This window comes from Mastomys coucha, unplaced genomic scaffold (genome assembly GCF_008632895.1).
Source record: "Mastomys coucha isolate ucsf_1 unplaced genomic scaffold, UCSF_Mcou_1 pScaffold16, whole genome shotgun sequence".
Lineage (NCBI taxonomy): Eukaryota > Metazoa > Chordata > Mammalia > Rodentia > Muridae > Mastomys > Mastomys coucha.
This window is the reverse complement of record NW_022196898.1, coordinates 88,859,002-88,880,611: the sequence shown is the minus strand read 5'-3', so window position 1 is coordinate 88,880,611 and position 21,610 is coordinate 88,859,002. Positions and strand designations below refer to the sequence as shown.

Sequence of the window (21,610 nt, the reverse complement as noted above, 5' to 3'; positions counted from 1 at the left end):
AGAGCTACAATAAAGTGGTATAGCTGCTCAGTGGATTGCATTATTTACGATGAAAATAATATATTCAAAAGACTGAAAAAAATATCAGACAACAAAAGTCTCAAGTCATCACCCTAGATCCTTAGCTGTCAACATGTTTGTGTGTGTTTATGCAGAAGGTTTCAATTGCTATACAAAAACATGTGTTTCTGTCTTCTTTGCAGAGCAGCAAAATAGAGCAGGAATACTGGGTTCTGTATTTTGGATTTTGTGTTCAGTTTTATCTAACAGAATTTACACAGCTTCATCAGTGGAAAAACTTCACGTAAACAACAACAATATAGTAATCAATTCTAGGAATGAACATAATCAACAGGGCACAGTAGACAACTTACAATGGTAAATCTTTGTGCATATCCAGAATTTTACTTGTAGGAAGTCCCTAGACTCATTTGCCTGGTGGAAGCAGGTATATGTATTTCAGTATTGGTGCTAATTTTATACTGGCATTGCAATTTGTGCCCCAGTAAAAAAGGTCTTTAATTCCTGTTTTGAAGTAGATAACATCTCCTTGGATGCTTATTTATAATTAGCATTCCTTTGCCTAGAATTACATGTTCTAATGTTGGTTGGATTTCTTTTTGGGTGCTAGTGCATTTTCTGAAATGTAATTTAAAAATATTTGCATAGTAACTAAGTTATCTCTTTGACTCATGTTAATCAATGTTGATAGAAGTTTTTAAAAATATCCTCCTTGGCTCTGTTTGTGGTATTTTAAAATTCAATTATGTAATGGCTTCCTACAAGCATTCTTTCTTTTTGTGTTTTAATTTAAAAGGCTTGGCTGCCCCATTACTGAAATTGAGCAACCAGCCAACAAATGGTCAAAATGATTATAATGATGATGATGATGTGGTAGTGATGATGATGATAATGATGATGGTGATGTGGTGGTGATGATGATAATGATGATGATGGTGGTGGTGGTGATGATGATGATAATGATGATGGTGATGTCATTCTATAACATCTAGAACTTACATTAAATAATGAAATATTATACACGTATCTATTTCTTTCCCTTCCAACTTCCTGCCTTGCTATCTCAATGCATGTTCTAATTAACTCCTTTTTAACTAGCTATACAATCATAACATTCTGGAAGTTTTAACTATTTTATCTATGTTTTATCTAACCAAATTTTAACTGTAGGTCTGTGTTTTATCTTCTGAGAAGATCACACCTCTTTTAAAGTTTTTATTTTATGTTTTTAAAAATTCTTTGTGCTTCTATTTCAGGTTTCACTAAGCTCTTATTAGAAGTTACTATACATTAAAATGTGGTGATTTTACAGAATCACTTATAGATGACATGTATCTCAAAATATTTATCATGTATACTCAATAACAATGTATACATGTGTGTATATTTATGTGTGTGTTCTGTTCATGCACAATTATTTTTTATAACTAAGTAGAATTTGAAAATGTTCTTTTTAAAGCTGGGTGTGTACTTAGTGGTGGATTCATGCGTGCATGAGGTTTATGATCTACCCCAGTATCACAAAGGAAAAATAATCCTTCAGATTTCTTAACTTCATAACTACATAATTTCTTTTACATTGATATTCTAAATGGCATACCTTGTTTATTTGAATTGGCTATATGTACCTAGAAAAATAATTTGCAGTATTATCAACATTTGTCATTTTTCTTTGAAACTGCATAAATTTTCCATGTATACAAAATTATGCCATATGTCATAAATGGTAGTTTTCTTCTTTCTTTAGAACTTTTACACATCTTAATGATTTATGATCTCTAAAATGCTTATTAATAGGTTAGAATGATTATCTCAGTATGAGTGTCTGTAAATACCTTTTTATATGTGTCTAGCATGGCACCAAAGGATGATTGCTAACTTCCTTGCAAAGTTAGCAAAGTTTCATTTAGAAATAAAAGCCAACAAAAATTATACAATATTTGATTCTGTCTTTGGTCTCACAAGTACTGGAGCTTTTCCCTTAACTCTCATGTATTCATCTTGAATTCATGTGTGTATGTGTGTATGAGTGTGTGTGTGTGTGTGTGTGTGTGTGTGTGTGTGTGTGTGTGTGCTAGTAACCTATGGAGAAGTTATCAGAAGTGCTGAATATCAGACATTTAATTTTTATTTATAATCTAATATAGACATTTTCATTAATTATTAAGACATGCCTAAATACATTGATTCCCATTTTTACATTTGTGACACCTTGCACTCATTGTTAAAGTCTTTGCATTTGAAATCTTCAGAAATAAATGAGCTGAGATCAATAAAATTCAATTCTTTTGAGATTTTGTCAACATCTGGTAGAGTTATTTTCTGAATAATTACATGAAGAGGTGAGGTATTTCCCTGATATAAGCTGGCCCATGATTGGATAATCAATGTTTTCTGTAGACAGCAGCTTGCAGTAAGTGAAAATACTGACTAGTAGATGAACAGCAATTGCATAGAGTTGCCACTTGACTTCTTGACACCACTTATATTATGTACATATATGTTTTACATGTCCTTTCGAGATGCCTCTTCTTAGTCAATAGCCTAGTCTATGCCTTTAAATACCATCTCTTCAATTGATATTGCAGTTGGAGATGTGGAATGTGCTCTTCTGTCCTTGTTTCAGATTAAGCCAATAGATAGACATACATGGGAATTATTTGCAAATTTGAAACCCTGAATGTGCTCTCTGTATATAGAGATGTCTGTGAAAGAGAAGATGTAAAAATGTTTCTCATTTGTGTCATTTTAATTCCTTTTAGCTTGGAAATGATGGTTAATAATGTCTTGACTCTACTATATATCTTAAAACCATAACGTCACATATTTAGCTCTGAATGTTTTCAGTGTCATTCTCCCTCCTGATGATGAAAACACTTAAGCCACAGAAGAAATGTCTCTGTCTTTCTAATTTAAGAGAAATAAAAGATGTTGCATAACTATCATTCATTGGTAATTGGGAAATAAAACATCACAAAGTTTCACTGATAGCTAACTTTCAAAGAATAATTTAAAATATTCTATAAAGTAATATCAGGTATGTATGCAGACCAATGCTGGGCAGAGATGTCACCAAGCACAATGTATTCTCATTTGTACACGACCCTTGGATTACAGGAGGTTTTTCTTTGACTTCCATACAAGTGAAATTCAAAGATATCATTTGCCAGGATGTTTAACATTAATTCATTCTATCGATTCCATATTATGTATCTTATTGAACAGTCATGTAGTTCATCAACAATAAAGCATTTAACCTTAATGGCTTGCTTTGCATTGCATAAAACAAGATCATTAATTCTTAACTGATTCAAATGTTTTTGCCAAAAGACAGTAACTCCCTTTTCAGCCTTGCTAACTGAAGTAGAATTGTGACAACAGCACAGTGGAGTGAGTGAGTCCTGAGCCACAATCCCAAACTCACCGGAGGTTTCGTCTACTCTCTCGTCTACTACGTGGTCCTTCTGATGAACCCACTCGCTGTTGCACTTGAAGTAGATCTGGGTGGCAGGGCTTGCTTTACAATACAGGTTCACAGGCTTGTTCTTCACAATATAAGCTTCCTCAGGCTCAATGAGGAAGTGTGGCAATGGCTCAGGTGGGTCAGATGGAAAGGTTTCTGGGAGTTCATGAAAAAAGTCATCATCTGGTAAAGGAACAGAAAGTGAAAAATGGTCAAATTATGACAACTTGTCTTCTAGCTGCTATTTGATTTTAGAAGATGAATTTATTGAAAAATAAGTTTTTGAATTATTGTTATGTGCAAAGCAATAGTTAGAAATATTGACTGAGTGCTCAGCAGATAATCTGGATTATTATTCTATTTTCTATATATAACAAAATTCAACACCAGGAAGAATAAGTTCCTCTGAAAATACAGGGAATGAGTAGCTAACTGTGAAACAAAGTCTAGGTTCTTGTCACCAACAGAAGCTATAATCTTCACAATGTATTATGTAATTCCCATACAAGTGTACAAGGTTGATATAAAGAACTGAAACAAGGGACTAGAGAGTATTTCAGTGGTTAAAGGCATTTTTTCCATTCCAGAGGACCTGGGTTCAGTTCTCAGCATCTACATGGTAACTAACAGTCAACCGAAATTCCAGTTCCAGAGAGTCTGATGTCCTCTTTGGCCTCGGTGAGTAGTCCACACATTTGGCCCACAAATATACAAGCAAGCACAACAGCCATGGTCAAAAATAAATACTTAAACAAACAAAAGCAACTTCTATTAGAAGCATAAGGCTTGCTTTAAATCTTTTGCAAAGATCTGAGCAAAAACATTTGAAATGTGAATTAAAGTTCTTTAAGTTCAGTTGCAAATTGATCATTAGTTTCCAATGATACTTTTGATTCTTTCACTCAGCTGAAAATATTCATTGAGATTAAAACTGGGCACTGGAAATGAGTGAGGACATCAAGCTGGTCACTAGTGTAGCCATGGTAGAAATGCTACAAACTTTAAATATTACTTCAGATGTTACATGGTATTATATGACAGTTAGATAATTATTTAACCTTAGTACAAAAAATTCATTTCTATACCTTTGAAAATTGTCAAAAGTGCTCCTCCCATCTGATATTTCTATATCACTGAATAAATCTTATCTAAAATCACTGGGAGATTTGTACACTTTGAAGTCACTTTGTTTTTCTTAACTTGAATTCCACATGATTTCAAGTTTTAAAAATCATATGTGTTTGCTTTAATAAAGCCAAGTAATGTTTTATAAAATGATAAGTCCTTCCATTATGATATACATTATACCTGATAATTATCTTTCTATGAGGGACAGAAAAGAATAAACTATCATTAGGCCAAAAATATGTTAATCGTGTATTAAAATGGCTCAAATGTAAAATAAAAGTACTTTATAAGTTCTCTGAAAATGCTCTTCTGCATCAATAGACATGGCATGATATTAGTATTTAGAGGTTGGCTGTTCAGATAATCACCATGAAAATAATTATATTATGTATTCGATTGCTATCCTATTTTTGGGAGGTAGCCATTGATGAAGTAGACATCTGTCCGCTAAGAAATCTGGCCTGTGACTTTCTTCATCTAGGTCAAAGGATAGCTTTCAAATAGTAATAACACCCAGTCATTGCCAATCTGTTTAGGGGTAAAAATTGGGACTACTTGAATCACAGCCAAAACCAGTTTTCAAAGCTGCTTCACAATAGTTCAATTCCTGACATCGTAGAGATGATGTTGGCTCTAGCTAAGCTTTCTTTCCTATTCTGTCTCCTTGATATACTTCTTTATGCTAAGGCTTCATTTTTAGTTTTTCCACCATTGATAAACAAGGACACACACTGTCAGCTTACTAAAGAATAACCTTGTTTACATCAGTTTCAGCTTCACTAGTCAATATGCAAGGCCACTTAAGACTGCTCAAATAAACCAAGCTAGGAAGGCAAAGGGACAAGGAACTGTACTATTGACAGATCCGTCTGCACAAATTTGATGCCTTGAATGCCTTACCCAATATTTCTGTCATATTCAAGAGCACTTCCTTTTATATGTGAGGATGTACTAGGTTAATAATCAATAGAGCTATACAAAATACCACACTCAAATTCTACTGAAGCATAGCTCTTTTTCCATCATTATTCATGAAAGCAAACAAGATGGTAACTCTAATATAAATTCACTTTCCTTTTGGATTGGGCTTGTGTACATATAATCAAGGCAATGTAGTTAAAACTACACATTTACACAAGCATGCCAAGGGTAAAATAGCTACTCTTTTACGTGAAGCTTCTTCCTTTAAAAGAAACTCCTACAAAGTGCTCGGTAACTATATACATCTATTTTATTCAGCAGTGTAGCATATGTATTTGTATGTTCATATTCCATAGTATGTATTTATGAACACTAAAAATCAGCTGTCTCACCTAGCCAAAAACATGCATCTTTCTAGTTTCATTATTTTAGTATAACTATTGAGAAAACAAATTAATAATGGAAGATGAGAAAAATGACATGCATATTTTCAAGCTAAAAGGAGCTCAGTGAAATGCTAGAAGGAAAATTCACAATTTAATAAATATCTAAAATATCTATGAGAAAACAAATTGGGCATTTCCTTAATTTTGAGTTTCACTATAATATGATCATTACACATAAAAGAAATCAGCCTGTGCCTAGGTTTGAAGTTTCACATCATGGATTTGTCAAAATGTTTATTAACAGTTAAAAGGAAGTATAATAAGGAATCATTTCTTTCATAAGAGAAAACATTTTCTTCCTGTGATGGAACTTGTATTTCTATTATATATAATTCTCATCTCCACAGAACCCATCTCTTTGTGTTCCTCTAGAGAGCTGCCTTAACAGACAATAGTCCATTATCTTAACATTTCTTATGGTATCCATATTGTAAATTCCAATTTACAGCCTAGGTGAAATCACATTGTACATTATGCCTTATTTCTCGTAGTCAATTCAACTGTAGGAATGACAATTGACCAAGATAATTCAAGACCCTGAGTTAGTGGATGTGTAGTGGGATAAATACAGCAAAATAAACACGGTGATTGTTAGCAGGCTCAAATACTGTTCTGAAATTTCTGTTTCTCCACTTTTGAGAGACACCATCTGTACCTTACCACACCTTATAAGCTCGTATAGATGCTACCACCTCAGACATAGTAAGCATGCTAAGAAAATGCTTTCTGATTGTTGGTCCAGAAAATTCTAAGAGGCAGTATGAATTTGCCATTTTCAAGCTAAAAGAAGTTCAGTGAAATGCTAGAAGGAAATTCATAATTTAATAAGTATCTAAAACATCTATGAGCAAACTAATTGAGCATTTCCTTAATTTTGAGTTTTACTATAATATAATATAATAATTTCATATCATGGATTTGTCAAGATGCTTGTTAACAGTTATAAGGAAGTATAATAAAGAATCATTTCTACCATAAGAGAAAACATTTTCTTTGTATGATAGAACTTGTATTTCTATTATATATAATTGTCATTTAAATAAATTTTATTTAAAAACATTTTCTAATGTGATTTTTAAATAAATAAATCAATTCCCTTTGACCAAAATGATACAAATCAATATGCGAAGTATGTAAATATCTAGCATGTCTATGTGTATTTAATGAGAACAGAGTCAGCTTGTAATGCCTCTGACTCTACATGAACACACAGCTGCTTTGCCCTGTGTATTTGCCTCTCACATAATTGCCTCTTACTTTGCCAATGTGTTTTATGTTAATGCAGAGCTAGCCTATTGGAAGTGGCCTCCGTAGCATGGATGCTCTGAGTTTAGCCCAATAGATGGGAACAAGTATAGCTCAAAAGGCAAGGCTGTGACCAGATTGCCACACAATTAAAAGAATCTTTTAATTCTTCTACAGCAAGAAATTAACTAGAGCCTAGGTTTCTCAGTCTAAAATTCTATCTTTTAGACACTGTCCAGTATAGTTTAAAAATAAGTGAAATCCCCAATAAGTTTCAATATACATGTTCCCTAGAATGGTGTCAAGCTGTAGAACAGAATTCCCAGTTTACTTCATCCATAGTTAGGTTGGATGCTTAGCTAATGTGACCTGTTCTGTCTCAAAGGACTAGGGCATCATTTAATATTTTCATTTCATTCTCAGAAATGTTTATACATTTTAAACTATGATCTTGGAATTTTCACCCTGTATTGGTCCACACAAAGTACATAGCTAGCCCTGTGTGTGTCCCCAGTACCCACATTAGGCATCTTGTAACCACCTTTAACTCCAGTTTCAGGGATGTGCTACCCTCTGGCTACCATAGATGCATGCACAAACATGGTACATACACATATACAAATAAGTTTTAAATCTTCTGAAATATGAAAATTAACATAAATACCATATAATCATGACCCTTGAGTTATATCCATTCTAGTGTTAAATATTTGTTAACTATTTTTAATCTTTTCAAGTTTAAAAAAGATTACATAAAATCATCTTACTGTACAAACAAACCATCTTTAAGATACTAATAAGGTCATATCACAAAACTTGAAGCTATAAAAGACCAACCTTGAGTTTTCACCCAACAGAGAGATCATTAAAACAATCTTGCTACTTCATACATACATATCTGTAGAGGTGATATCAGGGAGATGATTGGAATCCAGTTTATAAACACAGCTTCAGACTGTGAACATATCTTGAGTAATGTTTTTTGACTATTTTAAATTATTACTTTTTATAAAAACATATATTTCAAGTTGAAATTAACTGCACTAACTTGGGCAAAATTAGTTGAATATTGAAATTGTTAAGTTTTTTATGTGCAGTTTATTTATATTAACAAAGCAAAATTCTCATGGTGATTTCCTTTCTATATGTTGAAGTTTTTTTCAACATAAAGCTAGACATGGCTTTTTATGTGTGAAGACAGCATTTTATTCTCCTCTAACATTGGAATTAAATTTCCACTCTTGCCCATTACTCAATAATAGCATAACAACAAAGTGCTGTCTTTATCTGGGTTTCAGTAAATCTTAGCATTTCTGTTTCTATTATCGCATGCAGGCATTGGCTTTTTCATTTATATACAAGTGAGGAAAGGCTTGTACCATGTATTATCTTTATAGATTTTCATTCCACCTAATTCTTGACAGGAAAATATTATGCTATGAACATCAATCTAGGAAGCTTTAGGTTGCTGGTTTCATTGCTATATCAAGCCTTAACTTTCATCAACTTAATACATACATTTCTACATTTCTGAATCACACGACTTAAACTGTTATTGCTCATAGAATGAAATATAGGACCATTATCTCTTTGTCTGAGACTTGAAGCATATTCTTCTAAAATGAATTTTGCTTCCAAAGAACTTGAGAACAATTTAAAATGAATGACTGAAAAGCTAATTTTATCTGCATTTGGCTACTCATCCATCAGAGATATAATGTATGATATATTGCCCAAAAAAGCAGCTGGAATTAACTGTTTGAATAAGTCTCTAGGCTATTTTTAATATTTCGGTTAAAATATCCTTTGGAAGACAAAGTCTATGTTTTACATATCAAAAAACATATCAGTGGATTCACCCTTTATATCCAAATAGTTGGATCAATAATGCCTTAAATGTATTCCATAATTTGGATCTACTGAATAATTCTAGTTTCAAAAGAAACCCTTTTTACTTTCAAAGAAATATTTTCTAAGTACATCCTTCTACTCCTAGGAGAAATACAAAGTTAAAGTGTTATTTGACATTTAGCTATTTCTGAAATAGAAGGGCCTCCTTATGCCCCAGGTAAGTTCTCCTGTTCTCTGGCTTTCATACTGTGAAAACCTCTTATACTCTTGCTTACTTCCTCTTCTATTTAAGTTCTACTGAACACCTGAAAGAAAAATTAAAAAAAAAACCAAAAAACTATTTTTCTTCTTCATATAACTTGCCAAGTATAAGGGAAATAAAGTGGCCAGTTCCATTCGCTGAACAGTTCAGGTAAAATATCTAAACATTGAAGAGCTGATGAAAGTATAACTTGGTGTAAATACAAAGTCTTACAGTACATCCGATCTTATTGCCTTCATCTATTATGCTCATTTGACACTCAATGTATTACATCACTCTCCCCATTTATAAACTTCCTTTTCCTTTGGGGACTCTGCATTAGCACTATATTGCTTCCTATCGTAAGTCTTTGACCTTCCACTTTCTCCTTTATTACTTAAACACAGCCAGATACTTCTCAAAGCTCCTCCTTTGGTCTCTCCCTTGGGCATCTCATCAAACCAGTGGCTTCAATTATCAGATCCTGTCACATACATAAACTTCCCCTCCATTCCTTTGCTCCTTAAAACCCTCCTATGACTTTGTATTGACAGAGAATGAAATCAGACTCTATTCAGGCCAGCCAAGACACACTTGATCTTATTGCTCTGCCCTCTATGCCTCTTGTCTTAGCCTCCTGTCCTCTTGCCAACACAAGGAGACAGACAGCCTGGCACTATGTCATTATCACACTGCACTCATCCACACTGACCCACACTGATCCACATTGACCCATACTCACCTACACTCACTTGCACTTACCCGCACTCACCCACACTCACCTACACTCATCCATACTCACCCACACTCACCCACACTCATCCACACTCACTCTCACTCATCCATACTCATCCACACTCACCCACACTCACCCACACTCACCCACACTCACCCACACTCACCCACACTCATCCACACTCACCCACACTCACCCACATTCACCCACACTCATCCACACTCACCCACACTCACTCTCACTCATCTACACTCACCCACACTCACCTACACTCACTCTAACTCATCTACACTCATCTACACTCACCCACACTCACTCTCACTCATCTACACTCACCCACAGTCACTCATATTCATCGACACTCACCCACATTCACCCTCACTCACACTCATCCTCATCCACACTCACCCACACTCATCCACACTCACCCACACTCATCCTCATCCACACTCACCCATACTCATCCTCACTCACCCACACTCACCCACACTCACCCACTCTCATCCATACTCACCCATACTCACCCTCACTCACCTAAACTCACCTTCACTCACCAATACTCACCTATACTCACCTACACTCATCCACACTTGCCCACACTCCCCTACATTCACCCACATTCATCCATACTCAAGAACTTGTGCTTTACCTAAGGACATTTCTTTTCTGTCTTGACTTGAAAGTTATAGCTCAATTTTTTCCCCCAGGCCAAAAAAGAGTATCAAGATCACAAAATTCACAGAAATGACTCCTTCCAAGAATACATTTCTACATTACTTCTTCTTACTGCTACTGCCATATCATCAACCTGATCATGATCATGACCATCATCATCATCATCATCACCATCATCATTATTTTATGTTATTTTCTCAAATTAACTTGTTCCCTAAACTGATTGTCTTTTCCCCTTGCACATAACTCCAAGCTCCATGAAATCAGTTATTCTCCCCTTTTGTTCAACACTGTATCCTCAGCATCAAATTCAGATGTACTTATTTCCTTCCCTTAAAATTAACCTGACTTTTAAAATCAATTCCTCGTTTCTGATTATAACATCATATTCATAGTCAAAATAGCATCCCTCAAGAGGGTTGAATAAATAAGATATAGAGTATCATGCTTTTTATCTGAATTATTTCAAGAACCTTGATATTGATTTCAATTGTCTAGATTTTCTTCCTTCATATCAATGTGTTCCTGTATTAGTCAACATTTCATTGCACTAACCAAATACCAGAAACAAGTAGAAAGGCAACAAAAGGTTCATCTTAGATCATGATTTAAGATCTCATAAACATAACTCAGTCCATGGTCATTTGAATCCATCTCAGTTGATGCTCTTCATCTCATAGCAATCACGAAGCAAACAGCTTGAGATGAAGGGGCTGCTAACAGGATATGGGGCAAAGTATCAAGTCTTCTCCAACTCTCTCACTGAAATTTCTCACATTTCCTCATAGCCCATCAATCAGGAGCCCATCAATAGATATTTGGCTCTCTCACATCTCATCTCTGAACACTGATGTGTTGGAGACCAAGCTGAAGCAGACACAATTCAGATTCACTCTACAGCAATAGTTCATGGCTACAATAACTATGAATAGTCCAGCATGAAAGTGGAATCAAATTAGTTTCTGCCAGAAATTCAAAGTTTTCCACAGAACTTGGTCCCATATCCCCTTAATAACCAGTTCTTTATCACCCATCCCCCAGAGTAAAATATGCAGATACTGTATCTCACAAATACAGCCTTGAAGTTATTTTCTTCCATATACTATATGGATGGGAATCTGGCATTCAGAATTGACTCCTGTATGTTTTAATTCCATTAACAAATTCATTCTTAATCTTCTCAAATACAATCATCCCTTGCTGTTAGGCTGTAAAAGTCCTATAATGCAATTTGAGGGGCCAATGATTTTACATCAGACCAGAGAAGCCTCATTCCAGAAAGTTCTAAAGCTTTTTCTCAGTTGAAGAGAACTTATCTAAAACTGATAATGTCAAGGACTACAAAGAAAATTGTTACCTAGATAGATTATGTGTTATAAGTCAAAGTTTGATGAAATCTATAGTAATCTCTTTATAAACAATGCATACATGCTTAACTGTTATAGAAAATTTCATGTTTATATAATAGCAAAGACTTCAAGTACCTATAACTTAACTTCAAAGAATTTCAACTATATTCTCAGCAGTTTGTGTTTGTGTCTATCTGTGTGTGTGTGTGTTGTGTGCATGTATATGTGTTTGTGTGTATATGTTGGTACCATGTTTAGATCTAAAGTAAGACAGTAGAGACAAAAGTATTGTAAAATATGAAAAAAAGGAGTATGTTAAAAATAAGAGTACTTAGCTTATGTGATGTAATAGTCATCCTAAAAATTAAGACACTGGAAATACTATTATTAGTGTCATATGACTACATATTATATCATCTATTTTTAAAGATATGACAACAAACACTCAAAATTTCCCATAAAATTAAAACTCTACTTACAGACTTTTTTTTTTTCCGAGACAGGGTTTCTCTGTATAGCCCTGGCTGTCTTGGAGCTCACTCTGTAGACCAGGCTGGCCTCGAACTCAGAAATCCACCTGCCTCTGCCTCTCAAGTGCTGGGATTAAAGACGTGCACCATCCCTGCCCGGCACAGGCTTTTTAATAGGTAAGTTATTCCTTCAATTTAGTAAAATGACTTAATATACATAAAAAACACAGCCCTCTTTAAATTAATATGATAACTCATGAGCAAAGAAAATAAGAAAATTTAACCCTATTAAAAAATGGGGTACAGAGCTAAACAAAGAATTCTCAATTGATGAACACCAAATGGCTGAGAAGCACCTAAAGAAATGTTCAACATCCTTAGTCATCAGGGAAATGCAAATCCAAACAACCCTGAGATTCCACCTCACACTAGTCAGAATGGCTAGGATAAAAAACTCAGGTGACAGCAGATGCTGGTGAGGTTGTGGAGAAAGAGGAACACTTCTTCATTGCTGGTGGGATTGCAAGCTGGTACAACCACTCTGAAAATCATTTTGATGGTTCCTCTGGAAAATGGACATGCTGAGATCCAGCTATACCACTCCTGGGCATATACTCAGAAGATTATCTAACATGTAGTAAGTATACATGCTCCACTATTTTCATAGCAGCCTTATTTATAGTAGCCAGAAACTGGAAACAAACCAGATGTCCCTCAACAGAGGAATGGATACAGAAAATGGGGTATATCTACACAATGGAGTACTACTCAGCTATTAAAAACAATGAATTTATGAAATTCTTAGGGAAATGGATGGATCTGGAGAATATCATCCTGAGTGAGGTAATCCAGTCACATAAGAACAAATATGTTATGCACTCTCTGATAAGTTTTTATTAGCCCAGAAGATCGGAATACACAAAGTATAATCCACAAACCACAAGAAACTCAAGAAGGAAGACCAAAGTGTGGTACTTTGTTCCTTCTTAAATGGGGGAACAAAATATTCATGGAAGGAGTTGCAGAGACAAACTATGGAGCAGAGACTGAAGGAAGGACAATCCAGAGACTGAGCTACCTGGAAATCATTCCCATATTCAATCATCCAATCCAGACCTTATTGTGGATGCCTGCAAGTGCTGGCTGACATGAGCCTGATATAGCTGTCTCTTGAGAGGCTCTGACAGTTCCTTGTAGAGGCTCACAGCCAACCACTGGGGACAGGGTCCCCAATAAAGTAGCTAGAGAAAGGAGCCAAGGAGCTGAAGGGTTTCCTTAGGATGAACAACAATATGAACTAACTAGTACCCTCAGAGTTCCCAGGGAGTAAACCACCAACCAAAGAGTACACATGGTGGGACTCATGGCTCCAGCAGCATATGTATAGTAGAGGATAGTCAAGTTGGTTATCAATAGGAGGAGAAGCCCTTGGCTCTGTGAAGGTTTTATGCCCCAGTGTAGAGGAATGCCAGGGCCAGTAAGCAGGAGAGGGTGGGGTGGCGAGCAGGTGGAGGGGGAGGGAATAGGAGTTTGTTTTGTTTTTGTTTTTTAATTTTTATTTTATTTCATTTTTTTTGCAGGGCAAACTGAGAAAGGAGATATCATATGACATGTAAATAAAGAAAATATCTAATAAAATAAATAAAATATAAAAAAATAAAATATAAAAGTAGCCTATGATTGGATTGCCTCACATCAGGAACTGCATCTCCCCTCTCCTTCACTTTCTACATAGAAGCCACCAAGGCAAGCTTCTCTATGTCCGACCTAAATGACTGACTGATTGGTTTGCTTTGATGTTTCTGATTCTCTAGTGATTATTTTTCCCAGTCATTTCAAAGTCTCATAAGCAGTATCTTTTGCCTCCTATAGAAATGCAATACCGGACTATTGCTTCTTGGTTTAAATTACTGTAGTTCCTCACTTCCTGTCATCATGGTATACAAAAGCCATAATAATCAAATACTTGTCTATTGTTCTACACATGACTTTTTGCTGATAATTCACCTGGTAGTTTACTTATGGGGTTTTACATTTTAAATTTATTTCCCTTTTAAGATTACGATATAATCATATCCTTTTTCCTTCTGCTTCCTCCCGCAAAGTTCCCCATATACCCAACCCACCCTTGGTCTTTTTCAAAATCATCTTTTATTCATTAATTATATTATTTTATTGAAATTACATTAATTGCATGCATATGTGTTGATTTTTGACCTCCTTAGTAACTATTTTTAAAGCTACTACTTTTTAAAATTAAAATTATACTAAGGCACTTGAATATGTAGAATTCTACAAAAAATGCCATGGAATATGCGTACATATTGTGGATAGTCAAATAGATTTTAAAAACACAAATATGATCATGTTGAACATGATGTTTATGATTCAGAACCGATTTACACAGTATATCCTCTGGGTACTTGGAATCATTGTTTACCTCACAATCCTACTATGTCTCATTACAACTCTGTCTTGTTTAACAGTAGTTAACACTCCTTCTATTGAAGACAAAACAATGCTACATACTTATGGGCTTGGCGTTGTTTCTATAACATTCAAATTTCTTCAGACACTTTATAATAACAGCAAATGCGCATCATAACTCTCACTCACATTATTGCTATCCTGAGCTGCAGGTAGTTAAACATTGGATTGGTATGTTTTGACATTTTAGATCATCACTTTTATTCAGCTGGTCCTATGATTCAAGGAAAGAGATAACTTTGCTGATGAGCAAGAATGTAGATTGTGAACCTCTGACCTTGCATCACATCTGGGTGGAGTGAAACAATGGCCTGCCTGCACACAATGTATTGGATACAGCATACTGACATGAAGGACATAATGCCTAACCGATTGAAGAAGATAGAAAGGGTATGGATCACCTCTAGCAAAGCACAGAGTTGGTTAATGTTTCTCAATGTCACCTCCCCTGCCACTTGAAATCAGGATGTGTGACACCCAGACACCAAATTATTAAAGCTTCAAGCAGTGACACTTTCTTCTCCATGTGGGGCCTGACTTCTCCTTGACACTTTGTTCCGATAGTCCCTTCAGGCCCTTTGGCCTTTACTCCCTGCCTTTAACCTCTATAACTAATTAGATCTAGCTAACTCTTCAGTGAAAATAGTTTGCTTCAAAGTTTTCATTCAGTGTTCCCTTCTGGGCATACTTTGTCACTTCAGTCCAGCCTGCCCTTTTTACATGAAGTTTAAAAGGCTGACTTATCTTTATATGATAAAAACAAAACAAAACCACAAACACTTTTCAAGATCTACACCTTCCTTGATGCTTCTCATAAGGGCTAGAGTGTCAAGTCTTCACAAGCCATGAAATTATTAGTTTCAGAAGTTTATGGATAAATAAAAGGTCCTAAGGACTCTGGCCTTATTTGAGGGAGTTAAAATTTTATGATTTGTTGTCTGGTAGAAGTTTTATTTGGGATTTAATTATATTCTGCACTAAAAAACTAAACAATGAAACCAACCCACCAACCAACCCAACTGACCGAAGACTGACCAATATAGTTGGGCTCATCTTCAGTAACTTTCTTTGGAAATCATATTAGACACCAGGATTAAGCAGCATCATAAATGTTATTATCTATTTAAAAAAAGACAAAGTTGGAGCTGAAGGCAATAGGGAGTTAATTCTCAGAATATGGACTCCATTGCTTTTATTTTTTCTAGAAATAACATTAAAAAAAACTTAAATAGTCAACTACTTTAGACCTACTTCCATATCTCACAAATAATTTTAAAAGGTTATTTGTTTACTTAAAAACTTAACTATCAGGTGTAGAGGTCCTTGGGCTAGTCCCAGGCAGTCAGTCTTGGGGTGATGGGCTCCTCCATCACTTGGAGATGCTCAGAGAATTGTGTCTCAGATGAGTAATTTCTACCTATCCTGTTTTCAGAAGAGGCCAGGGTAGTATGTTTTTCTTTTCAGATAGAGTCTTGAAGAGGTACCTCATTCTACCCTGGATTTCACTCTGTAACACAGACTGGTCTCAAATTCATGATCCTCTTTCCTGAGCCTCCTGAGTGGTGAGGGGTTTACAAAGCATGTAGCATCATACCTGATTATAAGACACATTTTTAAAAAAAGATTTTTATTTATTGTTATATGTAAGTATACTGTAGCTGTCTTCAGATACACCAGAAGAGGGCATCAGATCTCATTATGGATGGTTATGAGCCACCATGTGGTTGCTGGGATTTGAACTCAGGACCTTCGGAAGAACAGTCAGTGCTCTTAACTGCTGAGCCATCTCATCAGCCCTATTTTCATCTATCTTGTGAGATACAACTTTTACAATCTCATAAGTGAATACTTAGATATTAAACATTGATGTGTGTATCTGTAACAGAGAAGCTAGGAAAGAAATCTTCATGCTTATGGCTTGATAAAAATGACTGTCTTGCACTGAATATTGCCTTCCACATCCTGAAAATGTACTTGAGAAAAATTTTCTTATTTATCAATTATAACAAGACTACCAAGCAAACATCAATAAAGCACTTACAAAATGCCAGGTACCCCATTAAGGATGTTAGATAGACTCCCATTTACTTCCTACAATATGTCCATGAATAATACCAATATCTCCATTCTAAAGGTAAAAATAGTGGCAGAGAAATTAGTTAAATTGCTGAAATATACATAGTTAATAAGTACCTGAAAAAGCCTTTGAGTATCAATCATTACCTATGCTTAAAGAAGCACTGATATGCCATCCACTCTGTGAAATTGCTCATGAAGAAGCCACAAATATGTATTAATTATTGTCCAAATGAGAGCTACACCCCCAGTTATCACACAGTAATATGTTTTTTTTCATTGTATAACTTTCTAATTCCATGAAGATGCTTGCATAAACTGCTTTTAGTTGTCTATCAAAGTTCATTTGGAGGCTGGAGAGATAGTTCAGAAGTTAAGAATGTTTGTACCTCTTTTAGAGGAACATAGTTCAAATCCTAGCACCCACATTATATGATCTATAATTGCCTTTAGTGTCAGTTCTATGGGACCCAGTTCTCTCTTCTTCCTTTCTAGTGTACACACACACACACACACACACACACACACACACACATACACACATACACACACACAAACTCAAACATACATATTCACAAACATGCACACATGCACACAAAGACATACAGGCATAATAATAATATAATAACAACAACAACAAGTTATTTTTAAGTCTAAAAGGTAATTGGTTTGCAAAGTGGAAGAAACAGCATATCAAATTATTTCCACAATATAGAAAAACCCATAAAACCTTACAGTATCGAGAATATGTCTAGCAACTCATAAGACATTTGCTGCTCCACAGTTTTATATTAACACTGGTAAAATTACCACCAAGTAAATGACAATCAACCAAGACAACAGGAACCTGTGGTAGGGAGGATGATTTGTGGTGTGATGGGACACTGAGGATACAGCCCTGGCCTCTTGTGATGTGGGAGGAGTACACGCTTGAACCTTTATCAAATCTCCAAAAGGAAACAGGAGTTGACTGCCTTTGCTAATACAGAGGAGGTAGTGATTTGTGGGAAGGGAGAGGGCACAGCTTCTCATGTTAGGGAGGCAAAAGCCACTCATGTCTGCAAAATAGAGGTCTCTGAGCCTATGTGGCTCTTTTGAGAAAAGCATGTCCTTCCTGTCTTCCACTTCAGTAAACTGGAGGAGTGAAAAAACATTTGTGAGTGCAGAGAGTACACTGACATTAGCAGCGTGTCATTTTTCCCAAAGTCTGAAAGAGCAATGGATTGATTTCAAGGCTCACAGTGGGACAGGGTAAGACAGCAGGGCTCACATGTCTTTCGGAAACAATATAAATTCATAGAGCTATTTCAAGGTCTTGTGAAGAGGTGATAAACTGGTGGGTCTGGTTACACACTTCCTCCTGTGGGGATGATTTTATCCCTTTTAGATAAGTCAGAGTGATTTGTTGGTTTTTTTTTTTTTCTCAGTCTGCTTTTCTGCAAATCTACTTTAAATGAGCAGGTTGATGTCAGGGCAGGTCTCTTAACTCCCTCTTTTTCCGCTTGGGTTCAACTCAAGTTCTTGTGAAATCATTATCCTTTCTGTACCTTCAAGATGGACTGCCGCAAAACCAAATTACAAAGTAAACAAAATGAAGTTAAGAATGTGTTCAAGGCTATGCTGCTTGTGCAGCTGTGGGCAAAAAAATCAAACAGCCACTGTCAGTTTCCCCCTTTTAGCATGGGCTTCCTCTCCATTCTGTGCCTATGACTCTCTGAAACACGCAGCCCCTCAGGCCAAAGAGGTAGTATGCTCCCCCTAAACTAGAGCTGCATCCAAATCAAAGCACAGTATCCCCTTTCAACAGTTTGAAGTGCAAAGACTCAAGGCAATTAGCTTGTGAACAGCCAGTCCTTCAGGGAGGGCCTTAGTTGTACAATCTATCAAGAAAACCAAGCTCCACATTCTTCACAAGCTGGAAAATCAACTAAATATTCTTATGATGCTTAATGTCAGTCTAATTCAGTGAATAAACAAACAAATTCCATATAGCTTATTACCTACAGTACTAACCCTTCCCAGGAATAACTAGGCTAGGAAAACTAGCACCCTACATTCATTGCTACAAACCTATATAGTCCACACACATCCCTGATTGCTTTCAGTGCTTTATTAACTGTTAAATGGGGGCGATGGGAGATGTGCTGGTTCTACTTTCCTTTCATTTATTTCTTGCTTGTATTACAACCAGATCCCTATTTTTCTCAGCCTCTGTGGTTGGGGCTCCTATCACTTCCTCTCTAGTCTCTCAGCATACCCATCTTCTGACCATAATTACTGGTTCAAGATGAGCAAATGACAGAAGTCTGGGCAACATAGAAGAAAAATGGGATTTTGATATGCTGGGAAGAAGATGAACAATGTCTGTTATTTGGAAGTATAAAGGTCACATTCATGAAAAGTTGTTCTTTCTACCCTACTAGACAACTCTAGAGGGCACCATTCACACCATAGTTTCTGTCAGCATCAACCCTGGTGTTAAGCATGTACAGAAAGGCTAACTCAACTACCTTTGCCAGCTGGTTGACTGGGCCAGGGAAACACTTGCCCTAGCAAGTGTTTTCAATCACCATAATGGTTCTTCTTGGCTGTTTCATGGTATAATGAACTGATCATTGTCTGCAGTATTTGCATTTGGGGAGGGGAGTTTCTGGCAGACAGCTGGCTCCACAGGTTTGCCAGGACACAAAACAGACACAAATTGCCTGCCTTTGCTGGCCTGGGCTGTGTTTATTATTGATCCACTGGCCAAGGCGCTGCAAAATCAGGCTTCTGAAAACACAAAATGTTGTACCTCAGGATAAACCAGGTCTTTGGGTCGTGCGAGATTCATTGAACACAAGATGATTTAGCAAGTGGAGTTTGTATAACTCGAAGGTCTTTTTCAACAACATCATTTCATTTTGTTGCCACAGCAGTATTTCATTGTAAGTAAGAAAAATCAAAGTTTAAGTACTCATATTAAGCTGAGAGCTATATGTTTTGATAATGATTACATGAGTCACAATAGGAAGTACCCACAGCAAAATCATGCCTATAATGCCCTTTACTTCATATCATCAGACTGGTGCTGCATTGTGTCTATTATACTAAAAAGAACTGGCAGTCTATGGGGTAAAACATTTGAGAGAGACCCTATAGTCATATAAGTATATGTTAAAAATAATGAATTAATTTATTTACTATCTATGTCATCATATTAAAAAGGACATGCAGCCCCACAACTAGTCCTAGAGAGTATTCAGGAAATCTCAGGTACCCTGAGATCAATTTCAAAGGCCAACTGATAGATTTTCCTTAACTCTGAGTTTGTGCATGAATCTTAATTTCTTCTTCTTCCTCTTCACCTCCCTCATTCTCACATATGATGTTTCTACTATCTGTGTTTATCTTGAACAGTCAATGAATCTTTGCACAGTATATGTTCTCAGCAGTGCCTGGGATGAAGTACACACTGCATAAGCATCATTCTCAATTTCTCCTCATCAATGCCTTTGTCATTTTTCTGTTCCACCAAACACTTCCATGATTTTTATTGTTCATTAAGATCTTTGAACTTTAAATCATTTTAAACTCCCTTATCAACCAAACATGACATCATCACCAACAGCAAAACAGTTTTTAAGTTTATAATTGTCAATTTTTTTTTCTAACAGTACCTCACTAAATATTTTTAAGGCCAGTTGAAAGTTTAATTCTATAGCATTACTTCTAATGAATCTCTTTTAATTTAAATGTATGCTGAAATATAAATGAATCTCTCTTTTGAAACACAGATTAACTTCTCAGATATATAGATTTAAAATAGACATGCTCTAAATAATCAACATATTTAAAAATTATTGCAAGAAAACAACATAAAGGGAAACCCATCACCAAGACACAGGTTGTTTGGATGTCTGATCGTCTCTCAAGCGTTAAGTATAGGCGTTCATCCACAAGGCAATATTTTCCTTGTTAGCTGTGGGTTAGAGGCCCTATACCAAGCAATGCTTACTGCAAGGATTTCTTCACTTTAAAGAATTTCCTAACAAGCAATTTTTTCCCATCTAAATTATATGATATGATAGAATGTAGAGGGTTTTTTCTCCATTTGAAGAGAAACTAGATTTTGTTACTAGAGTATTCTGGAGCAAAGGTACTGAAAATTCCCTCTCTGGGTTGTTAGAGGCCTGGAATTACTTCCCAAGGAGAAGGAATAAGCATTATTTATGATATAAAAGAATGATAAATGTTATCTTCTATTCATAAGGTATATGTGAAGCTAAAACCACTAATCAACTTGCAATTTCTGTTTGATCCAAAATTAATTGAGTGATGAGTAGCCAAACCCTATATTCTAAATTTTTGTATAAACTTTGACTTCCTAGAGCTCCCAGGAGTAACAAAACAACACAACTAATCTCCATCTCTTTTCTGAGTTCCATTTATTGATTGATTGATTGATTGTTTTTGAGACAGGGTCTCTCTGTATATCCCTGGCTGTCCTCCATATCTTTCC

The 21,610-nt window shown here is 35.7% G+C and overlaps 1 protein-coding gene across 2 annotated transcripts in view; it reads right to left on the bottom strand.

Annotated features, from left to right (window-relative positions):
• The window catches only part of Unc5c (unc-5 netrin receptor C), a 345,405-nt gene that overhangs the window by 139,727 nt on the left and 184,068 nt on the right, over positions 1-21,610 (bottom strand). For both annotated transcript variants that reach the window (XM_031375664.1, XM_031375665.1), the window contains exon 2: positions 3,446-3,667. In XM_031375664.1, coding sequence (XP_031231524.1) covers positions 3,446-3,667 — 222 coding nt within the window. The remainder of the gene's footprint in view (positions 1-3,445; positions 3,668-21,610) is intronic.